The sequence below is a fragment of the Pituophis catenifer genome, unplaced genomic scaffold (genome assembly GCF_029215685.1).
Source record: "Pituophis catenifer annectens isolate HBS135680 unplaced genomic scaffold, rPitCat1.0.hap2 SCAF_9, whole genome shotgun sequence".
Classification (NCBI taxonomy): Eukaryota; Metazoa; Chordata; class Lepidosauria; order Squamata; family Colubridae; genus Pituophis; species Pituophis catenifer.
This window is the reverse complement of record NW_027256889.1, coordinates 19,058,525-19,084,704: the sequence shown is the minus strand read 5'-3', so window position 1 is coordinate 19,084,704 and position 26,180 is coordinate 19,058,525. Positions and strand designations below refer to the sequence as shown.

The 26,180-nt window shown below is 42.3% G+C and overlaps 1 protein-coding gene across 1 annotated transcript in view; it reads left to right on the top strand.

Annotated features, from left to right (window-relative positions):
- Positions 1–6,108: 6,108 nt before the first annotated feature.
- Positions 6,109–26,180, top strand: part of CLIC4 (chloride intracellular channel 4) — a 67,320-nt gene continuing 47,248 nt past the window's right edge. The window contains exon 1 of the mRNA XM_070949336.1: positions 6,109–6,351. Coding sequence (XP_070805437.1) covers positions 6,274–6,351 — 78 coding nt within the window. The 5' untranslated portion in view covers positions 6,109–6,273. The remainder of the gene's footprint in view (positions 6,352–26,180) is intronic.

Sequence of the window (26,180 nt, the reverse complement as noted above, 5' to 3'; positions counted from 1 at the left end):
AAACTTCTTGTGTCTAGCTGTTCTGGTGTGCAGTGCTCTATAGAGTTTTGAGGGTAGGAGTTGTAAGTTACTTTTTTCAGTGCTGTAACAGCAGTTGCTAAACCAATGGTTGTAAATCAAGGACTGTATACACACCCATACATACAGAAACAAAGATACGTATTGTGAAATGGGAAACATAATTGGATTGCACATAATGATGCACAGGGAGAAGAAGCTAAGCACTGGTTCGTGGAAAGCTGTTTATTGAATAAACTGCGTTCCGTAACAACCTGGGAAGGAAGAGGCGATCCAATCAGAGGGAAAAAGCAAATGAAAAGAAAGAAATGAAAAAGGAGAGGGAAAACATCGATTTTAGCCAGTAGAGAGAAGGAGGAAAGGGAAGCCAGCAGGGAACAGGAAAAAGCAAATGAAAAGAAGGAAATGAAAAAGGAGAGGGAAAACATCGATTTTAGCCAGTAGAGAGAAGGAGGAAAGGAAGCCAGCAGGGAACAGGAAAATGCAAACTCACAAAAAATGAGAGCAGAATTTAATCCCGGATCATGACGCTCACAATGCAGACCCTGTAGTAAAAAATATGCCAAGCCTGCCCTCGATATTATCTGTATTTCGGGGTGACTCGTTTTTGAATTCTGGTATTGTGTGCTCAGTTATAGAGGCTTGGCAGGGGAAGCTGCAGCTGGAAATGGCAGCTCAAGGACTGTTCAGAGGGAAGAGGCGTCCAAATTCAGATGCTTAACAGCCCTGGAAAGCATCTTGTCGTAGGCTGACCTCAGGCCAGCTCACCCTTTGCTCACACTACATGTTTGGCACACGCATAAGAACGTTTCAGTGGAACACTGGTCCATTCAAGTTTGAAAGGGGATCATTGAATACAGACACACAGAAGTTTAGCTGGGAAAGCTATGTTCGCATATATAAGCCTTTGACTTATGACCACAATTGGGACCAGAATTTCTGTTGCTAAACAAGGCGAGGGTTAAGTGAGTTGCACCCAATTTTATAATCCTTTTTGCACAATTGTTAAGCAAATCACAGCCGTTGTTAAGTGAATCACACGGCCATGAATCGGACTTCTCCTAGTGACTTTGCTTGTCAGAAGCTGACTAGAAGGTGGTAAATGGAGATCACATGATCACGGGACACTGCAACTGTCGTCCATACATGCCAGTTGCCAAGCACCCAAATTTTAATATGTGACTAATGGGATACTCACAGTTGTAAGTACGAGGACCAATTGCAAGTTACCTTTCTCCGGTGCAATTATAACTTCAAATGGTCACTCAATGCAAGGCTGTAAGTCGAGGACTACCTGTGCAGGCATTATGTACATCTGATTCTTCCAAGGTAACTCCACGAATGTTTGGTCCCAAGGAGCTGCTCGTAGCCATTTCAAGCATTTCTGCAATTTGAGGTGAAAAATATTTTTTTTTACTTCAGAAAATCATTGGCTTTCTCATTAAGTGATAGATCTTATCAACGTGTGTGCATACTTTTTTTTTAAAAAAAGAGAAGAAACTATTGCCAATTTATCACAAAGAGCAACATGGGGCAGTCTACACCGGATGTCAGCAACCTGTGGCTCCAGAGCCTCATGCGGCTCTTTGGGCCCTCCACTGTGGCTCCCTGTCGGGTGATCCCACCACTGGCTGGCCCCGCCCCTTGCCCTCCCTTCCCAGTCACTCCTTGCCTGGCCTGAAAAGGTAAGGAAGACGGCAGGGGATGAAGAAGGGCAGAGGCAGAGAGATACAGAGAGAGGGAGAGAGAGAAGGGGGTGGGAGGGGGGAGGGAGAGAGAGATGTCAAAAGGTTTTTGTGGTTCCTGGTGTTTTTTAACAACTGGTTCTCTGCCCTAATGACCGGCTGAGTAGGCGTGGCTGGGGGGGGTCATGTGGCTGGTAGAAGTGAGTGACGTCGAGTTGGCCACACCCACCCATGTTTTGTGGCTGCCAGTGTTTTCTTTTCTGTGGGAAACGAGTCCAAATGGCTCTTTGAGTGTTTAAGGTTGCAGACCCCTGGTCTACACAATAGGCTGAAGTATAAAAAATGGGCTCTGTTCCTACTCCATAAGAAGCTTCACATTTAGAGGTATCTTTGCAACACTCAAGTGTCCAGCAAGATGTTTATTGTAATGCGGTAACTCTTTAATATGAACCATCCTTATTTGTCGGTTGCAGTTTTAATGCAAAGATTTTCCTAGCAATTTTTAAAAGAATAACGTTGGGTCTACTTTCGAAAACCTCCCTCAATACTTCTATGAGTTTAGATCTTTAGTGAGCTACGATGCTAGAGTTCGCCTCAAACAAGGAAGAGGTGAGAAAATGCCCTCTTTGTATGTGTCTTTACACTAGCTTTGGGCACCAATGGTTGATGAGCGGACAAATGCATGTTTAACTCTCTCTGAAGCTCCATGAAACATCAAAAAGCTTTTGTTGTTATTAGTCGCGAAGTCGTGTCCGACCCATTGTGACTCCATGGACAACGTTCCTCCAGGCCTTCCTGTCCTTTACCATCCTCTGGAGTCCATTTAAGCTTCAGTGACTCCATCCAGCCACCTCCTTCTCTGTCATCCCCTTCTTCTTTTGCCCTCAATATTTCCCAGCATTAGGCTCTTCTCCAGTGAGTTCTTCCTTCTCATTAGGTGGCCAAAGTATTTGAGTTTCATCTTCAGGATTTGGCCTTCTAAAGAGCAGTCAGGGTTGATCTCTTCTAGGACTAACCAGTTTGATCGCCTTGCAGTCCAAGGGACTCGCAGGAGTCTTCTCCAGCACCAGAGTTCAAAGGCCTCCATTCTTTGGCGCTCAGCCTTCCTTATGGTTCAACTTTCACAGCCATACATTGCAACTGGGAAAACCATAGCCTTGACTATACGCACTTTTTTTGGCAGGGTGATGTCTCTGCTTTTTAGAATGCTGTCTAGATTTGCCATAGCTTTCCTCCCCAGGAGCAAGCTTTAGCCTCACGTAAAATTGCAGAACAGTATAAGCCTACTGTATATCATTGAAAATCTCTAGTCGAGGCTTCTCAACTTTGGCAATTTTAAAAGGGGTGGACTTCAGCCCCCAGAATTCCCAACCAACATGGCCTTCAACTCCTTTTGCATAATGGCTGGGTAATGCTGGGAATTGATCCACCCATCTTAAAGTTGCCAAGCTTGAGAAACACTGATTAGTCCAACCGGTTTGGTCAATGCAATCTACTATTACAGTGTCTTTCTGAACAGTTCTTTCTGTTACAGCAGGGGTGTCAAACTCAAGGCTCAGGGGATGCATCCGGCCTGCAGGGTGCTTAAATCTGGCCCATAGAACTGCCCTGGAAACAGGAAGGACCGGCCCGTGGTGCCTCTGCCTGTGAAAACGGAGCTTGGGAGTGCCACAGGCAGCACTCCCAAGCTCCGTTTTCGCTGGCAGAGTGTTCGGGCCACCACAGGCGTCCCCGACACGAGTGACGTTGAGCTGGCCACGCCCACCCTGGCCACACCCACCCCAGCCCCCCAAGGTCAAACACAACCCTGATGCAGCCCTCAATGCAATCGAGTTTGACACCCCTGTGTTAGAGGGTCTAAGAGAGAGTTTAAACAATGCTGAGGAATCCCTATGCGTTTCTTGATATTCTGATGAAATCTATTTCTTTATAATTTGGCCCTATTGTTTCTCGTCCTGTTCGCTGGAACAATGAACCATTCTGCCTCCTCTTCCACATGATAAGCCTTCAGCTACTTAAAAATATGTCTCCACCCCATCCTTCTCTTCTCAGGCTAAATATAGTCAGTTTTTCCATCCATGCCTTTTAAAATCTTGACGTCCTTCAGTGTGTTAATGTCCTGCTTAAAAGGATGTAATCATTCTGGGTGTGGTTGGACCAATTCAGAACAGAGCAGAACAGTGATCCCTTTTGATCCGGGTTCTACAATTCAGTTGATGAAGTCTAGGATCACATTTCCACACATCTACATGTCTTTATTAATTGTATGAATTTAATTAATTTGACCACTGTAAATGAATGAAATGAATTGAATCAATATTGATTAATATTAATTTTATTTAGGTATTAATTTAAAATTAATTTCACCAATATTAATTAAATTAATGACATCAATTTTATTATTTAGTACATGGGTGTCCAATATTTTGGCTTTGCCTGGGCTGCATTGAGTGAAGAGGAATTGTCTTGGGCCACATATGAAATATATATGGTAATATAGTTAATATACATAAATAACAAGCTTCCTTTATTGTTTAATACTTTTTATTATAACTGTGGGGCTGCGTTATGAGCTGTTCCAGGGCCACGTGGCAGCCTGTGGGTCACAGGTTGGACATGCCTTATTTATTAATTTGACTAATTAAAAATTATAATTAAAATAATTTAAAATTAAAATGAACGTGTGTGGAACTGGGGACTAAATTAATTCTCTTTCCAACAGTCCACAGCACACAAACAAGTTTAAGCAAAGACATCAGGCAACAGATCACAGACTCATGCCTGATTTGATTCTGGCATTGGGAAATCAGTGTCTGGGGAACTGGAAGAGGAAGTTGCTGATGTATTTGGCTAGAAATAGCTATTAGGAATCAGTACCTTGCAGAGAGAAAAGAATAGATTAGTGGTGGAGTGCTGAGTGATTATGATGGGGCTACTGTCTGGCTGAGGCCCAAATGTTTTGATAAGAGGCTGAAAATGTCACCAATTTTAAGCTTATTTGGAAGTGCCTGGAAACAGTGCCTTGTGCATGTTTTTTAATAATTTTTTTATTGAAGAAAAGATCATACAGGACAGAGGTGGGTTTCAGCAGGTTCTGACCAGTTCTGGTAGTGGAAATTTTGAGTAGTTTGGAGAACCGGTAAATACCACCTCTGACTGTCCCCACCCCCATCCATTCTCTGCCTCCGGAGTCCCAGCTGATCAGGAGGGAAGGGGGATTTTGCAGTAACTTTCCCCTGGACTAAGGAGGGAATGGAGATTTTACAGTATCCTTCCCCTGCCACACCCACCAAGCCACACCCACAGAACCGGTAGTAAAAAAATTTGAAACCGACCACCGATACAGGATTAAAAACTACTGAACTGTTTAAAAAGTAGCAAAGAGAGAAAGGTATGTTTCTATTCATTTCATCAAAATCCACCAGAAAATGTTCATGCTAGACAGATGCACTTCTTATGCTTTGCAGTGCATTGATTTTTTTTTTAATTGGGTGCATTTAAAATACCTGACACTGGGCTGAAATGGACAAACTAACATTGGAATTGAAAGGAATGACAAGACTCGGAGTATTATGTATCGTGGGAGAAATGGTACAAATGGATTAAAAAGAGAAAGATGAAACAGGCTCAGACATAACAAAATTTGATGAAGTAAAATATATAGAGCATAAGTATTTTATAGGGATACGTTTTGTAAATGGACACAGTTCTGCATAAAAAATGTTCTTTTTTTCCCTTTCTTTCTTTCTCTTTTTTTTTGTATCTATTGTATTTTTTTTTTTTTGTATTTTTGTATGTATGTTTTTGGTTTTGTATTTATTGCAAAATTAATAAAATATTTTTAAAAAATAAATAAAAATAAAATACCTGCCACTGAATTTAAGACACCTCGCCACACTGAAAGGTTTAACAGAATCGGAACAGGTATCAAAACAATCGAAACTCGCCAGGGACTAGCCTCTTGCTCAGAACTTTGTACTTACAAGTCGTCCTCCGCATCACTTAGCCAGCCAAAATCGAGAGGCGTGTCTTAAGATCAACCAATCAGAGCCACCGCTCCTCTTCTCCCTCATCTGGAGTAAGGAAAGTCAAAAAGGCGGGAGTCTATACAGCCCCGCCCTTCCCACCTCAAACCACGCCCACCTCAGGCCGCGCCCACTCGCATCGAGAGCGCGAGGTTCCTTTCCCCACAGCGGCGCCCGGCTGGTTAGTACAGTCGAGCCGCCCTTGTCTCCCGCTTAAGCCCCTCCCATCCTTGCTCTTTGGGCGGCATCTTTCCAGTTTAAAAAAAAAAAAAACAATCTCGCCGTTCTCTCCGAATCCCGCCCCCTTTCTTGGGGCCACGCCCCTTTGGTATAAATAGTCGGTGTGTTGAAAGCGTCCCGTCAGTCGCGCGTGAGGGGTTGGTGAGGTGAGGTGAAGGAGTGAGGGAAAGAGAGCGAGCGAACGGCTCTGCGTTTTTTTTTCTTTTTCTTTTTCTTTTCCTCCCTGTCATCCCGAGTGACCCGTAAACCCGGAGAGGGAGTCGATCCGAGCCTGGTGAGGGACGGTTCCTGTGCGGGTGGTCGGCATGGCGCTCTCGGTGCCGGTCAACGGCATGAAGGAGGTGGGCGACGGCAAGGAGCCCCTCATAGAACTCTTCGTCAAGGTATAAAGAGGCTCCTCATTGAGGGCATCGGCTTGTTTCGCCGGGTGGTGGTGGTGCGGGGGGTGGGGGAGGTAGGAAATCGCCCTCCTGCCTGCTTCCCCGCGGTGGTGGATGGGCGTTGTAGTCCTACGCCCGGGCGGTGGTGTGTGGGATGGACGACCCCCCACCCTGGTGCCCTCCTTCCCGCCTCCGGTCGGGCTTTCTCCACCCCGTCTGCCCCATCGAGGCCGGGAGGTTCTGCTCGGAGCTGCCCGCCCGAAGGGCTTGCAAGAAGTTGGGGGCGCTCCCTAGAAAAGGGGCGCGAGGAAAGGGTCCCGCAGCCCCCCTTCCGCCCTCGGGGTCTGGGCTTCCTTCTTACCCCACTGAGAGAGGGTTCAGGTGGGCTTCGATGACCCCTTGGAAGCCCCCCTCCCCCAACTGCTAAGGCTTGAATGCGTGTATCGATTACAGAGATTAACAGAGTTGGAAGGGACCCTCTAGGTCATCTAGTCCAACCCCCCCACCCCCAAATGCAAAGAGTTTTCTATAATACACTTCAGTTCCTTCCAGTGGTGGGTTTCAAATTTTTTTACTACCGGTTCTGTGGGTGTGGCTTGGTGGGCGTGGCAGGGGAAGGAGACTGTAAAATCTCCATTCCCACCCCACTCCAGGGGAAGGATACTGTAAAATCTCCATTCCCTCCCCACTCCAGAGGAAGGTTACTGCAAAATCCCCATTTCTTCCCAATCAGCTGGGACTTGAGAGGCAAAGAATAGATGGGGGCGGAGCCAGTCAGAGTTTTTACTACTGGTTCTCCGAACTACTCAAAATTTCTTCTACCGGTTCTCCAGAACTGGTCAGAACTTGCTGAAACCCACCTCTGGTTCCTTCATCGTTTCTTTATGAATAAAATAGAATAGAATAGAATTTTTTATTGGCCAAGTGTGATTGGACACACAAGGAATTTGTCTTTGGTGCATACACTCTCAGTGTACATAAGGAGAATAAAATACATTCATCAAGAATCATAAGGTACAACACTTAATGATAGTCATAAGGAACAAATAAGCAATCAGGAAACAATATCAATATAAATTGTAAGGATACAAGCAACAAAGCTACAGTCATACAGTCATAAGTGGAAGGAGATGGGTGGTGGGAACGATGAGAAGGTTAATAGTGTAGACTTAGTAAATAGTTTGCATTGTATTTATATCCCCCAGATGTGACCCTGGACGGCTCAGAATAAAACATAAACAAGCCATAAAAATGAATGAAAAGCCAGACTCTTTCTTAAAAAGGGAAAAGCAAAAGTGTAAGCCAGGGCTGGAAATCCTGGGAGGGGGCTTGGGTGGGTTGAGTCTTCCAAGAAAGGGATTGAAGTTGAGTCTTCCAAGAAAGGCGTTGGACTGAGAAGACGATTGGAAGGCAGCATTCTTCATCCCAGCACCCGGAAGACGCTGTAGATTTCCTTCTGGACCTTTTCCATTCTGGGTGGGGCTTTCTGGTTGGGATGAAGAAGAAAACTATCTAGATAGAACAATGGGGTGTCCAACCTTGTGGATTCCAACTCCCAGAATTCCTCCAGCCAGCCATGCTGAACCACTAGAGTTGGAAGGGACCTTGAAGGTCTTCTAGTCCAGCCCCCTGCTCAAGCAGGAGACCTCATACCATTTCAGACAGGTGGCTGTGTCTAGTCTCCTCAAAAGCCTCCAGTGATGGAGCACCCACAACTTCTGAAGGCAAGCTGTTCCACTGATTGATTGTTCTCACTGTCAGAAAATTTCTCCTAGATTGGATCTCTCTTTGATTAGTTTCCATCTGTTGTTTCTTGCCTTGCCTTCTGATGCTTTGGGAAATAGGTTGACTTTCTCTTCTTTGTGGCAGCCCTTCGAATATTGGAACACTGCTGTCATGTCTCCCCTTGGTTCAAGTCTTTAAGTTGCTAAGGTTGGACACCCTTGGTCTAAAACTTAACCTGGCCTTTTGCTATCCCTCAGGCTTCCTGGAGGTTTGAGCTATAATTCTTACAGCTATGATTGAACTGACCAATACTGCATGAGTGCTGCCAAGTGGAAATAGACGTCTAAGTTTCTCTGCGCTTTTTAACTTTTTATTTCATCAGTCAATAGGCCTAATTCTATATTCTGATATTTTGAAAGTTCAGAAGTATTCTCAGTAGGAGTTTCGGGTTTTTTTGCTTTTTGTTTTTATTTTTATTTTTTTAATTTTTTATTAGTAGTTCAAAATTAAAAACATTAGACATAGATATGACATCACTGGTCCCAAGCATCTTCCAACACTTTAAGTTAATACATAATATACTAATGATAATATAATAATATATTCCTAACACCTTATACGTTATTTAAACATAGTATAATAATAGTAATTTATAGCTTATTCCTATACAATTATATATATCTATACCTACATAGTATGTGTATGTATAATTATAATTATATATATATATATATATATATATATATATATATATATATATATATATATATATATATAAAACCTCAGTAGGGGTTTTGAATCCCATGAGATTCCATGGCAGGTTGATAAAAGGGGGTAAAACTTTGGGGCTTAGAAAAAGGCAAAGGTGATAGGAGGTTAGAATAGAAGTTATTCCTTGTTCTGTAAAATGGACATTTATTGGAGTTGTGAGAATTTTTCTGCCTTCTTCAGTAGATATAGATCTTGCTTACCCATGATAGATTTATAGCCTCTTTTCCAAGTATTTAACTTCTCTCAGCTTTGTCATGAGAAGAGAATGTGATTTTTTTTTTTAAAAAAATCTCATTTCAGAGGTTTTCTTCCCAGTTACATATGCATTAGGAAGCTATTTCTATGAGGTACTTTAATTCACCGAGATTTAGCTCAAACACTTCCTATTTTATTTCCTCCCCTCGTCTCCAATTTTGGAGTTATATATAAAGTGCTGATTAATATCGGCATGATTTTTGGTGACATATAAGTTCCATATATATGAAATGTTTTTATCAAACATTTATGTTCTTAGGCAGAGGTTACATCAAGGAATATATAACACAACTATTTGGGGAATCACATTTTTGCATTGCTATAGCTAACCTTTGCCTTGTTTGATCATAACATATCTTTGGTTTTTATATCAGTTCAGCATGGCCTCGCCTTCAGGAACAAGCTCCCTAGTGCCGTGTTAATAAAATCTTCCCCTTTGCATTTTTCCATGCATCCATGGAATAATTCTTTGCTGTACACACCCATTCAGCCCCCATCTGCTCTGGTATGAGGCAGGCACAGTTATAGCAGAAGTCTTGAGCTGGAAATAAAGGGTGGGGAATGATGGAGTCTGCATGAAGTCATGTTCTCCAGAAGTCATTACTTCATGCAGTCTATGAATAGTCCATTACTCACTTGCTCTTGAAGACTTGGCTTGAGTTCCACACTTCTGTAAAAAATGGGCTTTGGGGAATTAGAAGGAGCCACAATAAAAAAACAAATCTGCATTACATATTTTATTAAATGTATGTATATATTTATGTCCCGCATGCGGTGTACATATGCATGAGTTCCACCCCTGTTCTCATCACTTGCTTTACCAGTTATTATGCAATTTTTTGCTGATGTGAATTGCATATATTAAAAGATTTCTCCTTTCAAGTGGAGAAGTCACTGTTGAGTGTCTGAGAACAGCCAAGTACAGGTAGCCCTTGACTTATTACCACAATTAAAGCCAAAAATTTCCATCGCTAAGCAAGACGGTAATGAAGTGAGTTTTGTCCCATTTTACGACATTTCTTGCCGCAGAAAAATGATCATGTTACTTTTTTCAGTGCCGCTGTAACTTCAAATGGTCTACGAAGACAAGTAGTCCTTGACTTAAAATCATTTGTTATTTATGTTAATTCATGGACATCCAACCTTTTTGGCTTGCTTCGCCTCATTGAGTGAAGAGGAATTGTCTTGGACCATGTATATATCATATAATATTAAAATTTTACAATCTTGTAGAGCTGTATTAGCTGTCCAGTCACATGCAGCCAGGGTGAAATCTACTTACCTTCCCTACCAGTTCAGAAGAGTGTGTGCCATCGTCATGTCCGATTTTTGACCCTCTGCGCATGCGCAAAGCCTTCTGCGCATGTGCAGAGAGTCAAAAACGGGTTACTTCCTGGTTAAAACCAGAAAGTAACAACATCCGGGCGGGTGGGCAGAGCCTCGCACTGCCGTCACTACCGGTTCACCAAACCACGCACCACGGCTGCTACTGGTTCGCGCAAGCCAGACAGTACCGGCAGGATTTCACCACTGCATGCAGCCTGTGGGTTGAACACACCTGTATTAAGTAGTCATTTCTAAAGGCTGAAGAAAATGATATGAAGATGTTAGTATTATAATATTCATAAGATGTTAGTTTGTCTGAAGTTATGCCACCCACCCTAGGCTATTTTGTGCGGAGAATTTGATTTTGAGTCTTTGAGGAAAATGATTACCATATTTAGCTGAAAGGCTGATTGGATAGGGAAAAATAATTTCCCTTTATTAACGTGCATCCATCAGCCATAAGATAACTTATTATTGAGACTGGGGAAGGGGCTATTTGGGGGGTAATTTTGATTCCTATTTTGATATATATGCTCTCAGTGTTCAAAAACAAGTAGGCGATATTGTTAAAGAGGTGAAGTGGTGTGATTTCAGAGTTAAAGTGAGATTATTTCTAGGGTTTCTCCCCTTCCCCATCCACAGAGCATGTCTCCTCACAAGGTGATCTTTACTAACTGGCATTTGCAAAAAAAAACCAACTGAAGGCAAAAAAAGAAAGAAAGATGGAAATTAAGTACAACCATTGCAACTTTACTAATTCCCATGGAAGAAAAATATGCTGAACACGGTTGTAACTCGTGGTTTATTCCTGTTCTAGAGGATATTTTTAAGGCAAACTTTGATGCAGAGATAAAATACAACTTGCTTGTAGTACTTTTCCTGATGCTCTGTGGTAATGAGTAACTTGCATCTGTGCCTGCCATCCAGCATGTTGGTCTTCCTCCTGTCTAAGTTAACCTTCAATGCAAATATTTGCTGTCGCAATGCTGCTCAAGCAGAAACAGCTAATATCTCATTCACTAACAGGTTCAGTATATTTGGTTAATAAAGGAAGCTCATTTCCTGCATCTATTAGAAGAAATGTTAATAACATTCTGTCTTAGTCTCACAGAGATTGGGATATAATTCATATGGCATAATAAGCATGTTATTCATTATCGTTAATGTGCACTGTATATGAAAAATATCATTTGTATTGCAGTTATGAGGCGGTCGGTTGCCCAGAAGGCCTGATTCTTCCTAGCGGAACAGAGATTTAAATGATGGAGGGGGGGGTATTTTTTAGATGAACTGGCACTCTAAAACTCATCACGTTATGTTTGATAAAAAAAATACATGTATTGTTGTATAAAATTGTCAAGCTCTAACATTATAGAATGTCTTACAAAGTTTTGCATATTAAAGGGAAGAAAAGATATATGTCAGAGGCAAGCTTGCCTTATACTCTTATATGCATCCAAGCATATTTAGTTTTGAATTGTGAAGAGCATTTGCTAATATGCTTCCCCGTGTTTTTCTGGTGTTTGCCTTCATGAGATTAAGATACAGTATACAAACTGTAGGTTACTTCAATCCATCTGGCATATTTTGGGTATGATAATTGGTTAGAATGCAGTATTCCAGGTTTAACTCTGCTCACTACCAACAGTTCGATTCTCACCGGCATAAGGTTGACTCAGCCTTCCATCCTTCTGAGGTCAGTAAAACGAGGACCCAGATTGTTGGGGGCAGTATGCTGACGCTGTAAACCGCTTAGAGCTGTAAAGCACTATAAAGCGGTATATAAATCTTAAGTATTGTTGCTGTTGCTATCATTGTCTGGCTTGGATATAAAAAGAAAGATTGCTTTGCCAACCCTATTCTCTTACATAGATCTGTGAAATATTGCTTTTTGCAGTTAGAACCTGAGTGCCAGTATTAGGTCTGCTGTAAATGGTCTTCTCCAAATCTTTGTTGCATGGATCATTCTTGGCCCTTTCTGGGAGACTGCATGAACAGAGAAGCATATTATGATGCTGCTGCTTATAAAGCGTAGAAACGGTTGACTATAAGTGGTATAGTGAAACTATAAAAGCTGATACGCAAAAGAATTGAAACTGTCTTGTGCTGCCCACTTCTGGAAAACTGGCCACAAGCCAAAGTGTTTGGCATTTCAAAATAACCCTGGTAAATGGTGTAACTCCAGACAATACAAATAGAGGGAAAGCATGAAATGTTTTAAATACATACGTTTTTTTAAAAAACATGCTTGCTGTGTATCCACTTTTGGGATTTTTTTAAAAAAAAACTAAGGAACAAGCTATATTCTGCTTCAGAAAAGTGATTCTATGAGGGTTTCTATTTAATTAAATCTAGAGTCTACATTTTTTTTTTTTTGCTGGCCCTAAAAACTAAGCCCATTTGTAGTTGCCAGTGTCATGCTGTGTCACTTATCCTTGATTTGCATTTTGTTACAAAAATGAAGAAAACAACTCTCAGAGAGAGTGCTAAGGACCAGATGACTTGCAAAGAATATAAATCCTTCTGTTTTCCACCGTCAGAACTGAAGAAGCTTCTTGGATGAGAATTGAAACGTCTTCAAGGAAAAATAAAAGGCACTTTTAGGACAACCAGGACCTGGATGATTGAGAATCTCCATAGACAAAATGAAGAAAAAGACCCTGCTTTTTTCTTGGCTTACAAATAGGATTGCAAAGATTTATAAGTTCCATTCAATTTCGATTTGTGGTCCAAGGGGCACTCAAATACTGTGATCAAACAATGGCTAATTTGGAGAGAGGGTTAATTGTGATGGGTCGGTACTATTAAATGTAACTATGGGCATAATTCTTCCTCCCCTTCTGTGAGCTTGGAAAAAATAAAGGCAGACTTGCCAACGTTTCTTGGGACAATAGTATATTAAGGTAAAGATTATCTTATCGCATATATGTGCTAGTCGTTCCCGACTCTAGGAGGCGGTGCTCATCTCCGTTTCAAAGCCGAAGAGCCAGTGCAGTCCAAAGACGTCTCCATGGTCATGTGGCCGGCATGACTAAACACCAAAGGTGCACGGAACGCTGTTACCTTCCCACCAAAGGTGGTCCCTATTTTTCTATATGCATTTTTTACGTGCTTTCGAACTGCTAGGTTGGCAAAAGCTGGGACAAGTAACGGGAGCTCACTCCGTTACGCGGCACTAGGGATTTGAATTCCTGAACTGCCGACCTTTCGATCAACATACTCGGCATCTTAGCCACTGAGCCACCAAGTCCCTTACAATAGTATATTAGCTACTGCCTAATGGCTAATTAGACCAATAACTGGCTATGGCTGTGACTAATAACTGAAAACATGTAACTTTGATATCAGAATTGGTTTCCTGGGAAATTATGTCGATAGGATTTGAGACCTTAATGTACACGGGGGCAAATAACTCGGTAATTTGTAGGCTAATCGGGAATAAATTCAGTGTATATAAGTAGCTGCTATAGAAGAAGAGACGTATTAAATGTGCTGCAATAGTAAAGCATTTGTAAGTGATCATTTGGACATAGTGCAGTTAAGAAAGGTGCTGATCTCAACTTCTATGCTTGCTGGTAAGACAACTGTTTGTCTTGTTGCTAGAAAAAATGTCTTTACTGCTTTGGGAGTTAAGGATGGAAGATAGGCAGTTACTGGAGTTAGTTGAATTGGGAGGATGAAAGTAAACTGAGTTCAGACGCCTATCTCAAATCTCTTTATTGCAATGAACATGTCAGATAGCCTTTCGTTGCGTACAGCGCATCCCTTATTAACAGAAACTTGACTTCCCATGTTTTTTCGGAGTCTTTGTCCAAATGAATTTGCCAAGATATCAACTTTATATCCCCCAGAGGGGGGAAAAAAAAGTAAGAACAAAAGCTGGCTAATCTTGCAATGCAGGTAGTCCTTGATTTAACTACAACAATTGAGCCCAAAATTTCACATAAGTCACATAAATGGTCACTTAGGTGCATCTCAGAAGCTCACAAGGATGGGAAAAATCAGTCCTGTTCCTCTTGTTTCCTAACAGCTGGAGATTTTAAGGTGGTGTTTCTCTACCTTGTAGGACGCGGTGGCTCAGTGGCTAAGATGCTGAGTTTGTCGATCGAAAGGTCGGCAGTTCAGCGGTTTGAATCCCTAGTGCCGCGTAATGGGGTGAGCTCCCATTACTTGTCCTAGATACTGCCAACCTAGCAGTTCAAAAGCACGTAAAAAATGCAAGTAGAAAAATAGGGACCACCTTTGGTGGGAAGGTAACAGTGTTCTGTGCGCCTTTGGCGTTGAGTCCTGCCGGCCACATGACCACGGAAACGTCTTCGGACAGCGCTGCCTCTTCAGCTTTGAAACGGAGATGAGCACCGCCCCCTAGCGTTGGGAACGACTAGCACATATGTACGAGGGAAAGCTTTACCTTTTATCTTTTTCTCTACCTTGGCACTTCAATTCCCAGAAGTCTGCAGTCAGCATATGGTTGGAGAATTCTGAGAATTGAAGTCCACATGTGGTCACAGTTGAGAAACACTGTTTTAAGGTACGTGGCCTTGGATTCTGAAGAGGCAACAAATATCCTTTCCTTGAACCTGCTTTATTTCCCTGAAAAATCTTCATGGTCATCTCCAGGTCTGATAGAGTAGGTGGAAATTTTGAGTTCCATTGCTGTTGTAAGTCAAGGACTGTCTGTAGTGACTTCGTTGAATCCTAAAGTTGGTATCGGCTCTGCAGGAGGATCTGCTAGGTGACTTTCAAATATCCCTTCTCTGTCCTGCTTCCACCTCTCATACTTTCGGTGGACATAAATTGCTGTTGTGTTAAAACTTTTGTGCTTGAAGGGCTAACTCTATAGGTTTTGGCAGAGGGTTGTCATCCAAGGATACCCATAATCCTCTTGCTTTGACCGCAGCTGGAAAGGAATAGGTAGCAGCTCTTAGTGGATATATATATGAAAAGTGGCAGTGGAAGCATTTGGACCACGTTGAAAGCACAACTTGGCTGTTTATCCGTGAAAAATAGAAGAATTGCATAAACTTACTGACCCTTCTTTGAAGTGAAATAAGCAGAGGAAAACCATTGCAGCAGTTAAACCTTTTAGAGGGTAGCTCATGGAGGCAAAATTAATATATATTAAGCCGTCAAACCAGTTATCTGCAAAACCTCACATTAACATCGGGACTGTAGCTATGGTTTCTGGAGGAAGAAAGCCAGGCTTTTAAGGGCTGCCTGGATCGTAATTTTTCAACCGTGGCTGAAACCGGCAAAGTCTCTCTGTTCGTCTGTTAGTTTCTGTATTAGTCATTCTCGGATGTCGCTTACTTTTCCCTCTTTGAGTCTGCAAGCGTCTCTGCTTTCCTTGACTTTGATTTTATAAAACTGAATTCACGCTCACAGTTGGTTGATGCATGTTGAACCAGCACAAAGAGAGTGCCTGGAGGCGACATCTGTGCTTTGACGATGTTCTCATTGTCTAATGTTTTGCCCTAACCTCACTCATTGAGAAAATTACCAGTGGAAAGAGAAAAGTCATATTGGGTTCAGTTTTGAGCATAACAGTTCAGCTTGAATGCAGAGCGGTGTCCAATCTTGGCCACGTTGAAGACTTGTGGACCTCAACTCCTAGAATTCCCCAGCCAGCCATGGTTGGATGGATGTCTCTGCTTTAATGTTTTCTCGGAAACATCCATGGAGATTCTCAGTCATCCAGGTCATGGTTGTCCCAAAGGGGCTTTTTTTCAAGAGGCAACTGGACTTTCTGGTTTTTATTTTATTTACTTATTTATTTATTTATTTTATTTAGCTTGTCAAACATGTACGAGATAACAGGAATAAGTGTAAACATGGATATGAATACAGAAAATGGGTACAAATAAATGGGGACAGTAGGACAGGGACAGTAGGCATGCTGGTGCGCTTATGCACGTCCCTTACAGACCTCTTCCCGTGTTTCCCCAAAAATAAGACCCTGGCTTATATTTTTTTGAACCCTGAAATAAGCACTTGGCCTTATTGCCATGCACTGAAAAGCCCAATTGGGCTTATTATCAGGGGATGTCTTATTTTGTGGGAAACAGGGTAGGAATGGGGTGAGATCAACAATAGTCAGTTTAAGGTTAAAGTTATGGGGCTTAGAGGATGTAACCACAGAGTCAGGCAGTGCATTCCAGGCATTGACCACTCTGTTACTGAAGTCTTATTTTCTGCAATCGAGTTTGGAGCGGTTTACCTTGAGTATGTATCTATTGTGTGCTCGTGTATTATTGCGGTTGAAGCTGAAGTAGTCATTGACAGGTAGTGTCAGCCCCACTTGGAACCACCTGTGCTGCACCGGATAAACATACACACTCACGCTCAGAAGAGGAATCTATCCGGTTTAATCATAGCTTACACGATGGTCAAACAGTAAGCGCTGAAGTTCTTTGGTGAGAAGCAAAGTCAGAGACGGCTGTGTCTCCCGTGCCTCCGGCTTTATAGAACGCCCTTCAAGCGGCCCTCCTTTGCTCTATTACAAACTTAAAGTTTACAAACTTTACAAACTTACAAATTACAAACTTCTTCTCCTGTCACTGGGAACTGTTTGACGTTGATGGATTTATTGTAGCAGATAATTTTGTGAACTATGCTTAGGTCGGACCATAGGCGGCGTAGTTCTAGGTTGTCCAAGGCCAAAATTTCAAGCCTGGTGGCATAAGATATTTTGTTGCGAGCAGAGGAGTGGAGGACTCTTCTTGTGAAATACCTCTGGACTCCATCAATTGTATTAATGTCCGATATACAGTGCAGATTCCAGGAAGATGAGCTGTATTCGAGAATTGGTCTAGCAAAGGTTTTGAATGCCCTAGTTTGCAGTACAATGTTACTGGAGAAGAAGCTTTGCAAGATTAGGTTAACAATCCTTAATGCCTTTTTGGCAATGCTGTTACAGTGAGCTCTGGCGCTTAGATCGTTTGAGATGAGCACTCCAACGTCCTTGACAGAGTGAGGGTCGTCTACGGGGTCGTATCCGTCCAGCTTGTATTCGGTGTTCTGATTTTTTTTCTTTGAAATTGTTTTGCTTCTCATCCAAGAAGCTTCTTCAGCTCTGACTGGATGGTGAAGAATGGAAGGATTTATACTCCTTGCAGACAGCTGGTCATTTGCATCCTTTTAGCGGGGCGTTAATGTCACCTGGAGGTTTATCTGTGTCCTCAAGGGTCACCTGAGTGGTGCAAATGGGTGTGGAGCCTTCTTGGAACTGTTGAAAGGACTGTGTTGTAGATTGGAGATAGATGATGTCGTATCCCTCCCCCTCTGTTGAGAGACGGCTGTTCAATTTTTTTCTTGGGAACCCGTCTAGTTTCGGAGTTTGATTGTCAAGATCTCTCTCTCTTGTTTTAGAACTAGGCTGCTCTCAAGGCCATCAGATTTGAATGAAAAGAACGTTATTGCAAGCATAATACCTCTATTTAATTTTGATTCTGCTTGATTTGATTTGCATTAAAATTTATCTTTTATCCTGCTTATTTAGACCTTGGGGGTTTTTTTTAGACCTCAGCCTGACTTTCAAGGGCCGACTTCAGCCCTGGGGGAAAAAAGTTACAAGTTCCTGATATAGAACTTAAATTGCTCTTCAGTCAAGAATATCTCCCTCCCTTGCTTATTACCTGAAGGTAATAAGTACACATAACATTTTCTGTCTTTGGGGTTTTCAGGGAGAAACCTTATACTATGCAGAGCAGTGGTGGGATTCAAATTTTTTAACTACCGGTTCTGTGGGCGTGGCTTGGTGGGCATGGCTTGGGTGTGGCAGGGGAAGGATACTGCAAAATCCCCATTTCCTCCCGATCAGCTGGGACTTGGGAGGCAGAGAATAGATGGGGGCAGGGCCAGTCAAAGGTGGCATTTACCGGTTCTCCGAATTACTCAAAATTTCTGCTACCGGTTCTCCAGAACTGGTCAGAACTTGCTGAAACCCACCTCTGATACAGTGGTCACATGTAACGTGGTTTGCTTGAGCCGTGTTGCACTTCTGAAAATGTTTGGAATGGGCTCTCAAAAATTTCACAGATTTGGTTGTGCTGGGAAGACTTACAGATAGTCCTTCACTTACAACCATTAGTTAAGTCAGAGGTCTTCAAACTTGACAGCTTTAAGACTTGTGGACTTCAACTTCCAGAATTCTCCAGCTGGAGAATTCTGGGAGTTGAAGTCCACAAGTCTTAAAGCTGCCAAGTTTGAAGACCTCTGAGTTAAATGATTGTTTGAGGTTGCAACGGCCCTGAAAAAAGTGACTTAGGACCGTATTTCATGCTTACCATCATTGCAGCTTCTCCATGGTCACGTGATCAGAATTCAAACGCTTGGCAAGTGGCATATATTTAGGACAGTTGCCGTGTCCTGGGGTCATGTGATCATTTGCGACCTTCTGAACAAGCAAAGTCAATGGAGAAGCCAGACTCATTTAACAACTGTATTGCTAACTGAACAACTGCAGTGATTCACTTAACAACTGTGGCAAGAAAGGTCATAAAATGCGACAAAATTCACTGAACAAGTGTCTCGCTTAGCAACCGAAATTTTGGGCTCAATTGTGGTTGCAAGTCAAGGACCACTTGTAGTCACATTTTTTTAACTTTAAATATGGAGTGTCAGAAGTTAAGAGGACGTCCTGCCCTCTCATTTACCAGATCGTGTTATATTTGTCCTTCTGCAGCGATACAACTGAATTCTTGATTTCATAATTTTATCAACAGCATGGCTAAACGAAATAATGGAAAGAACGGGTTTCAGATATTAAGGAAAATGCATTGCTGAATTTGCGTCGAGGGTAGCATGAAACATTTCAAAGAACTTAAAAAGTTGAACGGAGTCGCTTTGCTCTTCATATATCCGCTTTAAGCATTCCTATTTTTAGTAGTGGAAGTCTAGCTGCAGACTCTGTCATAACGAATTGTGTTTGCACTGCTTTGAAGATGGAGACAATATTTTTACAGAGTTTGTGCAACGTAGTCTGGTCAAAATGTTTGTCCCTGAAGTGTAATAATTGTATAACATGCCAAAAATTACAATTACATTGCAAAATCATGTTAAAATGATCAGAGATTCAACCAAGACTTTCACATCCCTTCAGATCAGGGGCGAAATCCAGCAGGTTCTGACAGGTTCTGGAGAACTGGTAGCAGAAATTTTGAGTAGTTTGGAGAACCAGCAAATATCACCTCTGGCTGGCCCCAGAGTCGGGTTGGAATGGAGATTTTGCAATAGCCTTCCCCCAGGAGTGGGGAGGGAATGGGGATTTTGCAGTATCCTTCCCCTACCATGCCCACCAAGCCACGCCAACAGAACCAGTAGTAAAAAAAATTGAATTTCACCACTGCTTCAGATCATCACGTTAAGGATTAAGGAAGGCGTTAAAGTTCAAAACACTGGTGTCTTTTTGGAAATGTACTTGTTTAGCAATGCATTTCTTTTGAGAATATTCAGCATTTTAGCCCAGCTATAGTAGCCCAATAAGATAGGAATTCTTTATTGGCCTAACCCTAACATTTCTAGCTCCTCCTTAGAGAAGTGAATAAAATTCACAGTTGTAAAAGAGGCTTCAGCAGCATCTAATGTCACTGCTAAAGCTTACTTTTGTTACCCTAAGAATAAATCAGGTTAATTACAAGATTGGTCAATGTTTCTCCCCGAAAGCCATCATTTAATCCTTGCATTGTTGGCTAAACAAAGCAGCGGAGCTTTTTTTCTCTGAGAGGAAGTTGCTGTGGCCTGCAGTTGAATCCATATTAGGCATAAACTAAATATAGAAATATAATCCAGGAGTGAAGTCACATTTGCTGTTGCTGCTGGATGACTTTCAGACTTTCCCTTTTTAAAAATTCTTTAATGGGTCCCATTTACCACTTTAAGATCCAGAATTTGTTCCCTTCTTTGTGGTTTTAAAAAAAGAGAAACAAAAGTAGTGTGTTTTAGGAAAACAGTTTGCCAGAAATAGAATTGAAGCAAGCATGAATTATAAATGTCTCTTTGGTATGCAGAGCTTTGGAGTTCTTGCCTTATGAGATGGTGTACTGATTTATCAGGTTTATCCATATGCCTTACACAGGTAGTCCTTGACTTATAACAGTTCATTTAGTGACCATTCAAAGTTACAAAGGCACTGAAAAAGTGACTTATGACCATTTCTCACAGTTACAGTCTTTGTAGCATCTCCATGACCATGTGATCAAAATTCAGATGTTTGGCAACTGGTTCATACTTACGACCATTGCTGTGTCCCAGGGTCATGAGATCACCTCTTGCGACTTTTTGACAAGCAATGTCAATGGAGAAGCCAGATTCACTAAACAACCAAGTTACTAACTTATCAACTGCAGTGATTCACTTAACAACTGTGGCAAGGAAGGTCATAACATGGGGCGAAACTCATTTATCAAATGTCTCGCTTAACAACAGAAATTTTGGGCTCATTTGTGGTCGTAAGAGGAGGACAATCTGTAATTGCCAAAAGGTTAAACATAAGTTTCTACTACTTTCTACTATCAGTTATTTATCTTATTGCTTTAATGACATAAAGCAGAGGTGTCAAAATCAAGGCCTGCGGGCCGGATTCGGCCCAATGAGTGACGTCGAGCTGGCTATGCCCACCTTGGCCACACCCAGTCGCCCCCCCCTCTAGTTCAAACACAATCCTGATGCGGCCCTCAATGAAATCGAGTTTGACACCCCTGACATAAAGCTTGTGTTTATCATTTGCATTTAAGCAACTGGTTATCAAGAATATTGAAATTGAAACTATTTGACCTTTTCAGTTTTACTCAAGCAAACACAAATTTCATAAGTCGTAGAGATATGGGGAAAATTCCAGACTGTTGGTAGTCAAAAATGAGAGCAGTTCTATATCATTTGCTCTGTCTTAACTGGTAAGAATTGTTCATAAGTGGATTTTTCTGATTACTGTGTTTCCCCAAAAATAAGACCCTGTCTTATATTTATTTTGAACCCTGAAATAAGCGCTTGGCCTTATTGCCATGCACTCAAAAGTCTGATTGGGCTTATTATCAGGGGATGTCTTATTTTGGGGGAAACACGATAGTACACCTTACTAATCTGAATATACTAGAACTCTCATGTCTGTAACATTTAACTAGGCGAAACAGTGCATCATAGAATGAAACCTCTTCTGTCAAGATACTTCAAATGGGCTAACTTACAGAATGCATCGAAAATCCGAGATCCGTGACTTCTGGTGGAATTAAAATTTGGCAAATTTTATAAAAACATGACAGAATACAAAGTGTCATACAACATTTTCTGTGGTCAACTGCTGCTGATGTTTGACTATGCTATACAGTTTGACAAGGCCTGCTTTCAAGGCAGATGCTTTTCTGAAGATCTCCCTGAATTTTTAAGAACTTTTCAAGTAGATTAGAAGCTCTGCCCTTGTGGAAGGCTTTGAGGAATCTGATAATGAAATATCTCTAAAACAATGACCCAACAGCTCATGGGTTATCTAATACCGTGTTTCCCCCAAAATAAGACCGGGTCGTATATTACTTTTTGCTCCAAAAGATGCATTATGGCTTATTTTCTGATTAGGTCTTACTTTGGGGGAAATTCAGCACTAAACGCCTCCGTCTGCTGACGATCTTAACTGGGGCTTATTTTGGGGGTAGGACTTATATTACGAGCATCCTGAAAAATCATGCTAGGCCTTATTTTCCGCTTGGGTCTTATTTTCAGGGAAACAAGAGTAATATTTTATTAATTAGTTAATCATAAAAACATTCCAAAAGCATTTTTGTCATTGTGGCTGGAAGAATTCTCTTGTAGGAATACTATTTGTGGCGGTCATCCTAGTATGTGTATATACCATCTATCTCTTTTAATGATGTTGGTTATGACATTTTTTATGGTAAAGCCTCATGGAAGTCCAAAAAAGCCCATTGAACTGTTTCAGTTGGACACCATGACGCAGCTAGAACTTTTCTCTAGAGAAAAGAGGAGGGAGGGAGTGATGCGTACACCACCCTAAACTCTCGAGTCAGAACAAGGGTATCAATCAAAATAAATACATTTTGCCCCAGTTTTGCTAAAACAGAGATAAATATAACATGCTGACTCAACAGATTAATGTATTTGTTTAGGGGCCCGGCGACCATATGTTTTCTCCGTGCGTTCATCCTGTTTACATTGAGATGTGCAGTGGTGAAAATCTGGTCTTATGCAGTGAAAAACCCTCTTCAACTTTACTTTGTAATCTTTTTATAGAAAGACATTTTCTGACTTGACTGTAAGATTGGTAGAAAGCGATCGGCTGTAGGAAGTGAGGAAGTGGGAACCTTCAGCAGTTAGCAAGCTCTTCCTGGCCTTGTCTGGGTTCAGAAGCTAAGCAAGATCAGGTCTGGTTAGAGTCTAATAGAAGATCAGGGAAATACTAGGCTGCAAGCTAAACAGGTGAATGTGCTAGAAGTTGGCAGTGATGAATTTTTTCTCTCTGCTTTTGCCGAGAAAACTGCAAGGCCATGTCCATGAAGTCCCCAAGAATTAAGCTTGATTTGAGGGAGACTTCACAGAAGTACAGCATTCCTCGCTTCTTGTATAAAAGGCCAGATGTCTTCTTAGAAGTCGTAGTATTTTTGCTTGGTGGCAATTGGATACTTAGCTTTATCTAAACCAGTAGTTCTCAACCTTTTCTTCACCATGGATCCCTTTTAAGTACTTTTTGCGGCCACAGACCCCAAGACTTAACTTGAGATTTAATTATAACATTTCTTCAAACCTTCACAGACCCCCTGTGATGATATTGCGCCCTCCCCAAGAGGTCTGCAGACCACAGGCTGATAACAGGGGTGGGCTGTTGGGGGTTTGCAGGGTTTCGGGAGAATCTCTAGCTAAGATTCTGTGCAGTTTGGAGAAATCCCACTCCTGGCTGGCCCCACCCACCTCTCCCCTCCCAGGAGTCCCCATTTGGCCCGTTTTGGATGCAGGTAAGTGCAGGGCACGTGCGGAGGCTCGAGAAGGGCGAAAAACGGGCCTACCCATTTCTGGCCTCCAGAGGGCCTCCAGAGCCTGGGGAGGCCCTTTTCGTCCTCCTGGAGGCTCGAGGAAAGCCTCCGGAGCCCGGGGAGGGCAAAAATGCCCTCCCACCATGGTGCAGGAGGCCAACTAGGCCATGCCCACCATGGCCACGCCGACCCAGCAAATGGGGAGAGAACCCCTTGCTAAAATTTTTGAAGCCCACCCCTGGTTGATAACCACCGATTTAAACAATCTGTTCTCCCCAAGTGTTGTGTATCACTTTGATTCCAGTAGCCTTATTCAGCCCGGTGTGGGTGTGTTACGCATCTGAGTTTCATTAAGAATAGTGATAAACAGTTTCCCCTAAATACGTTTTAGTCTTTGAATAACTGTAGTGTTTATGAATAATGGAAGTGCCAGGATGCCAATTAATTCGGTGCTTTATTATTATTATTTTTATAAAGGAAGCCAGTAGGCTGGGATAGAACAGGAGAATCACCTTCGAACAGCAATTTGGAACAGCAATCTGCTGTCTTTGCGATGAAGCCATATGGAAACTGAGGGTGGAAAGGGCATTTTGTGCCACTGCCAAGGCACATCCTGTACCAGCGTAGAAGAGCAAAGTTCTTGGACGAGAGCTCTTCAGGGCCCTTGCTAATGTGTAATATTGACTCCAAAGTCAAAGCAGTTTTAAAAGCAAACTTGACAGCAGGCAAGCAATTTTGCAGTTTTGTAACCATTTTGCTTCAGCCCTGGAGAGTTTCATTGCGAACACCGAGGGAGTCTGGCACAATTGTTGCATTGTGCATTGGGTGATGATGGACTCTGCCGCAATGGAGATTATTGCTTATTTTCCTGATGGGGGAAAGCCTTGAAGTTAATTAGGCTTAAGGGAGAACTTCCTCCCGTCCACCCAGTGTGGTTTTACAAATACACCAGGGGTGAAATCCAGCAGCTTCTGACAGGTTCTGGAGAACCAGTAGCAGAAATTTTGAGTAGTTTGGAGAAGCGGCAAATGCCACCTCTAGTCCCAGAGTGGGGTGGTAATGGAGATTTTGCAGTATCTTTCCCCTGCCATGCCCACCAAGCCACACCACGCCCACTAAGCCACACCCACAGAACCGGTAGTAAAAAAATTTGAATTTCACCACTGAAATACAAGTATACAAGAAATACACGCTATGTTTAGCGACTGTTCAAATTACAACCAGTCCTTGGAGTTCCCACTGTCCCAGCACCCCTGGGGTCATGTGACTGCGATCTGGGTGCTTGGCAACCTGTTCACACTAAAAGTGTGTTGTTGAGCGCCCTGTAATCATGTGATCGCCACGTGCCGTCTTCCCTGCTGGCTTCCCCAGAAAGTCAATGGGGAAGCCCAACAGGGAAGGTCACAAGTACCATGTTTCCCCGAAAATAAGACCCTGTTCTTATATTTTTTTGCACCCCGAAATAAGAGTTTGGCCTTATTTTCGGGGATGTCTTATTATTTTGGGGAGCATGGAGCAAGTCGGAGCTCCTCTTGCTGTCTTACCTGATTTCCAGCTCTGTCTCCCTAACCCTAACCAGAGGAAATGGTGGGGACTGGCTACGCATGCGTTTAAATATTTTCGGGGAGGGCTTATTTTCAGGAGGGGCTTATTTTAGTGCATGCGCTCAAAAGTCCGATTGGGCTTATTATCAGGGGATGTCTTATTTTAGGGGAAACAGGGAAACTCCTGTCACTTTTTTTTACCTCAGGAGCCCCACTGTGCATCTCACACATGCCCACATTCCCAAGTAATTGCTTGTGGCCTCTCCCTGCTTAATGATCCACACAGCCCTGAAATTAAGACAGCAACTGGGATTGGCATGATTTGCCGTCACGAAGCCATGCAATCATGCAATGTACTGCATGGTTTAGCAACGGAAATTCTGGTCCCAGTTGCCATCGTAATTTGAGGACTACCATTGAACCTTTGATTAGGTGAAGCCCCCACATCTCAGACAATTTGCTTTCACTGATGTGCATCTTCTACCCTGTCAGAGTAAATATGTATTAAAGGCAACTTATTTTCAGTGACAAAAAAGGTCCCAGCTGATAGTAAAATTTATTTATTTATTTATTTATTGATTGATTGATTGATTGGTTCGATTTATATGCCGCCCTTTTCCGGAGACCCAGGGCGGCTTACAATGCGTTAAGCAATAGCCTTCATACTTTTGTATATACCTGCTTAGTAGGGCTTTCGGGCCCCACTAAGCGGTGTTCTTTTTTATACAAAGTCAGTTTATTGCCCCCACAATCCGGGTCCTCATTTTACCTACCTTTGAAAGGATGGAAGGCTGAGTCAACCTTGAGCCTGGTGAGATTTGAACTTGCAGTAATTGCAGGCAGCTGGTGTTACTTAACAGCACTTTAGTCTGCTGCGCCACCAAGGCTCTGATTTGATAATCAATGTCAAAGATTAAAAAAATGGTTAAAAGGTTATTCTACACTCAACATAAGTGTTTCAGTTGGTTTCACAAAGAGGCCTGCATAAAATGCAGTAACATACAAGCCATTAAAAAGTGAAAGTTAGAATATTTTGGACATGTGATGCGACACCCGGAAAAATACGGCATCCTTCAACTTAATCCTCCAGGGAAAGTTTGAAGGCAAACGAGATCCAGGCAGAAGAAGAACATCATGGCTTCAAAATCTAAGGGACTGGTTTGGACAAAACTCAGCAGCACTTTTTCATGCGGCTGTTGACAAAAATAGGATTGCCAACATGATCGCCAACGTC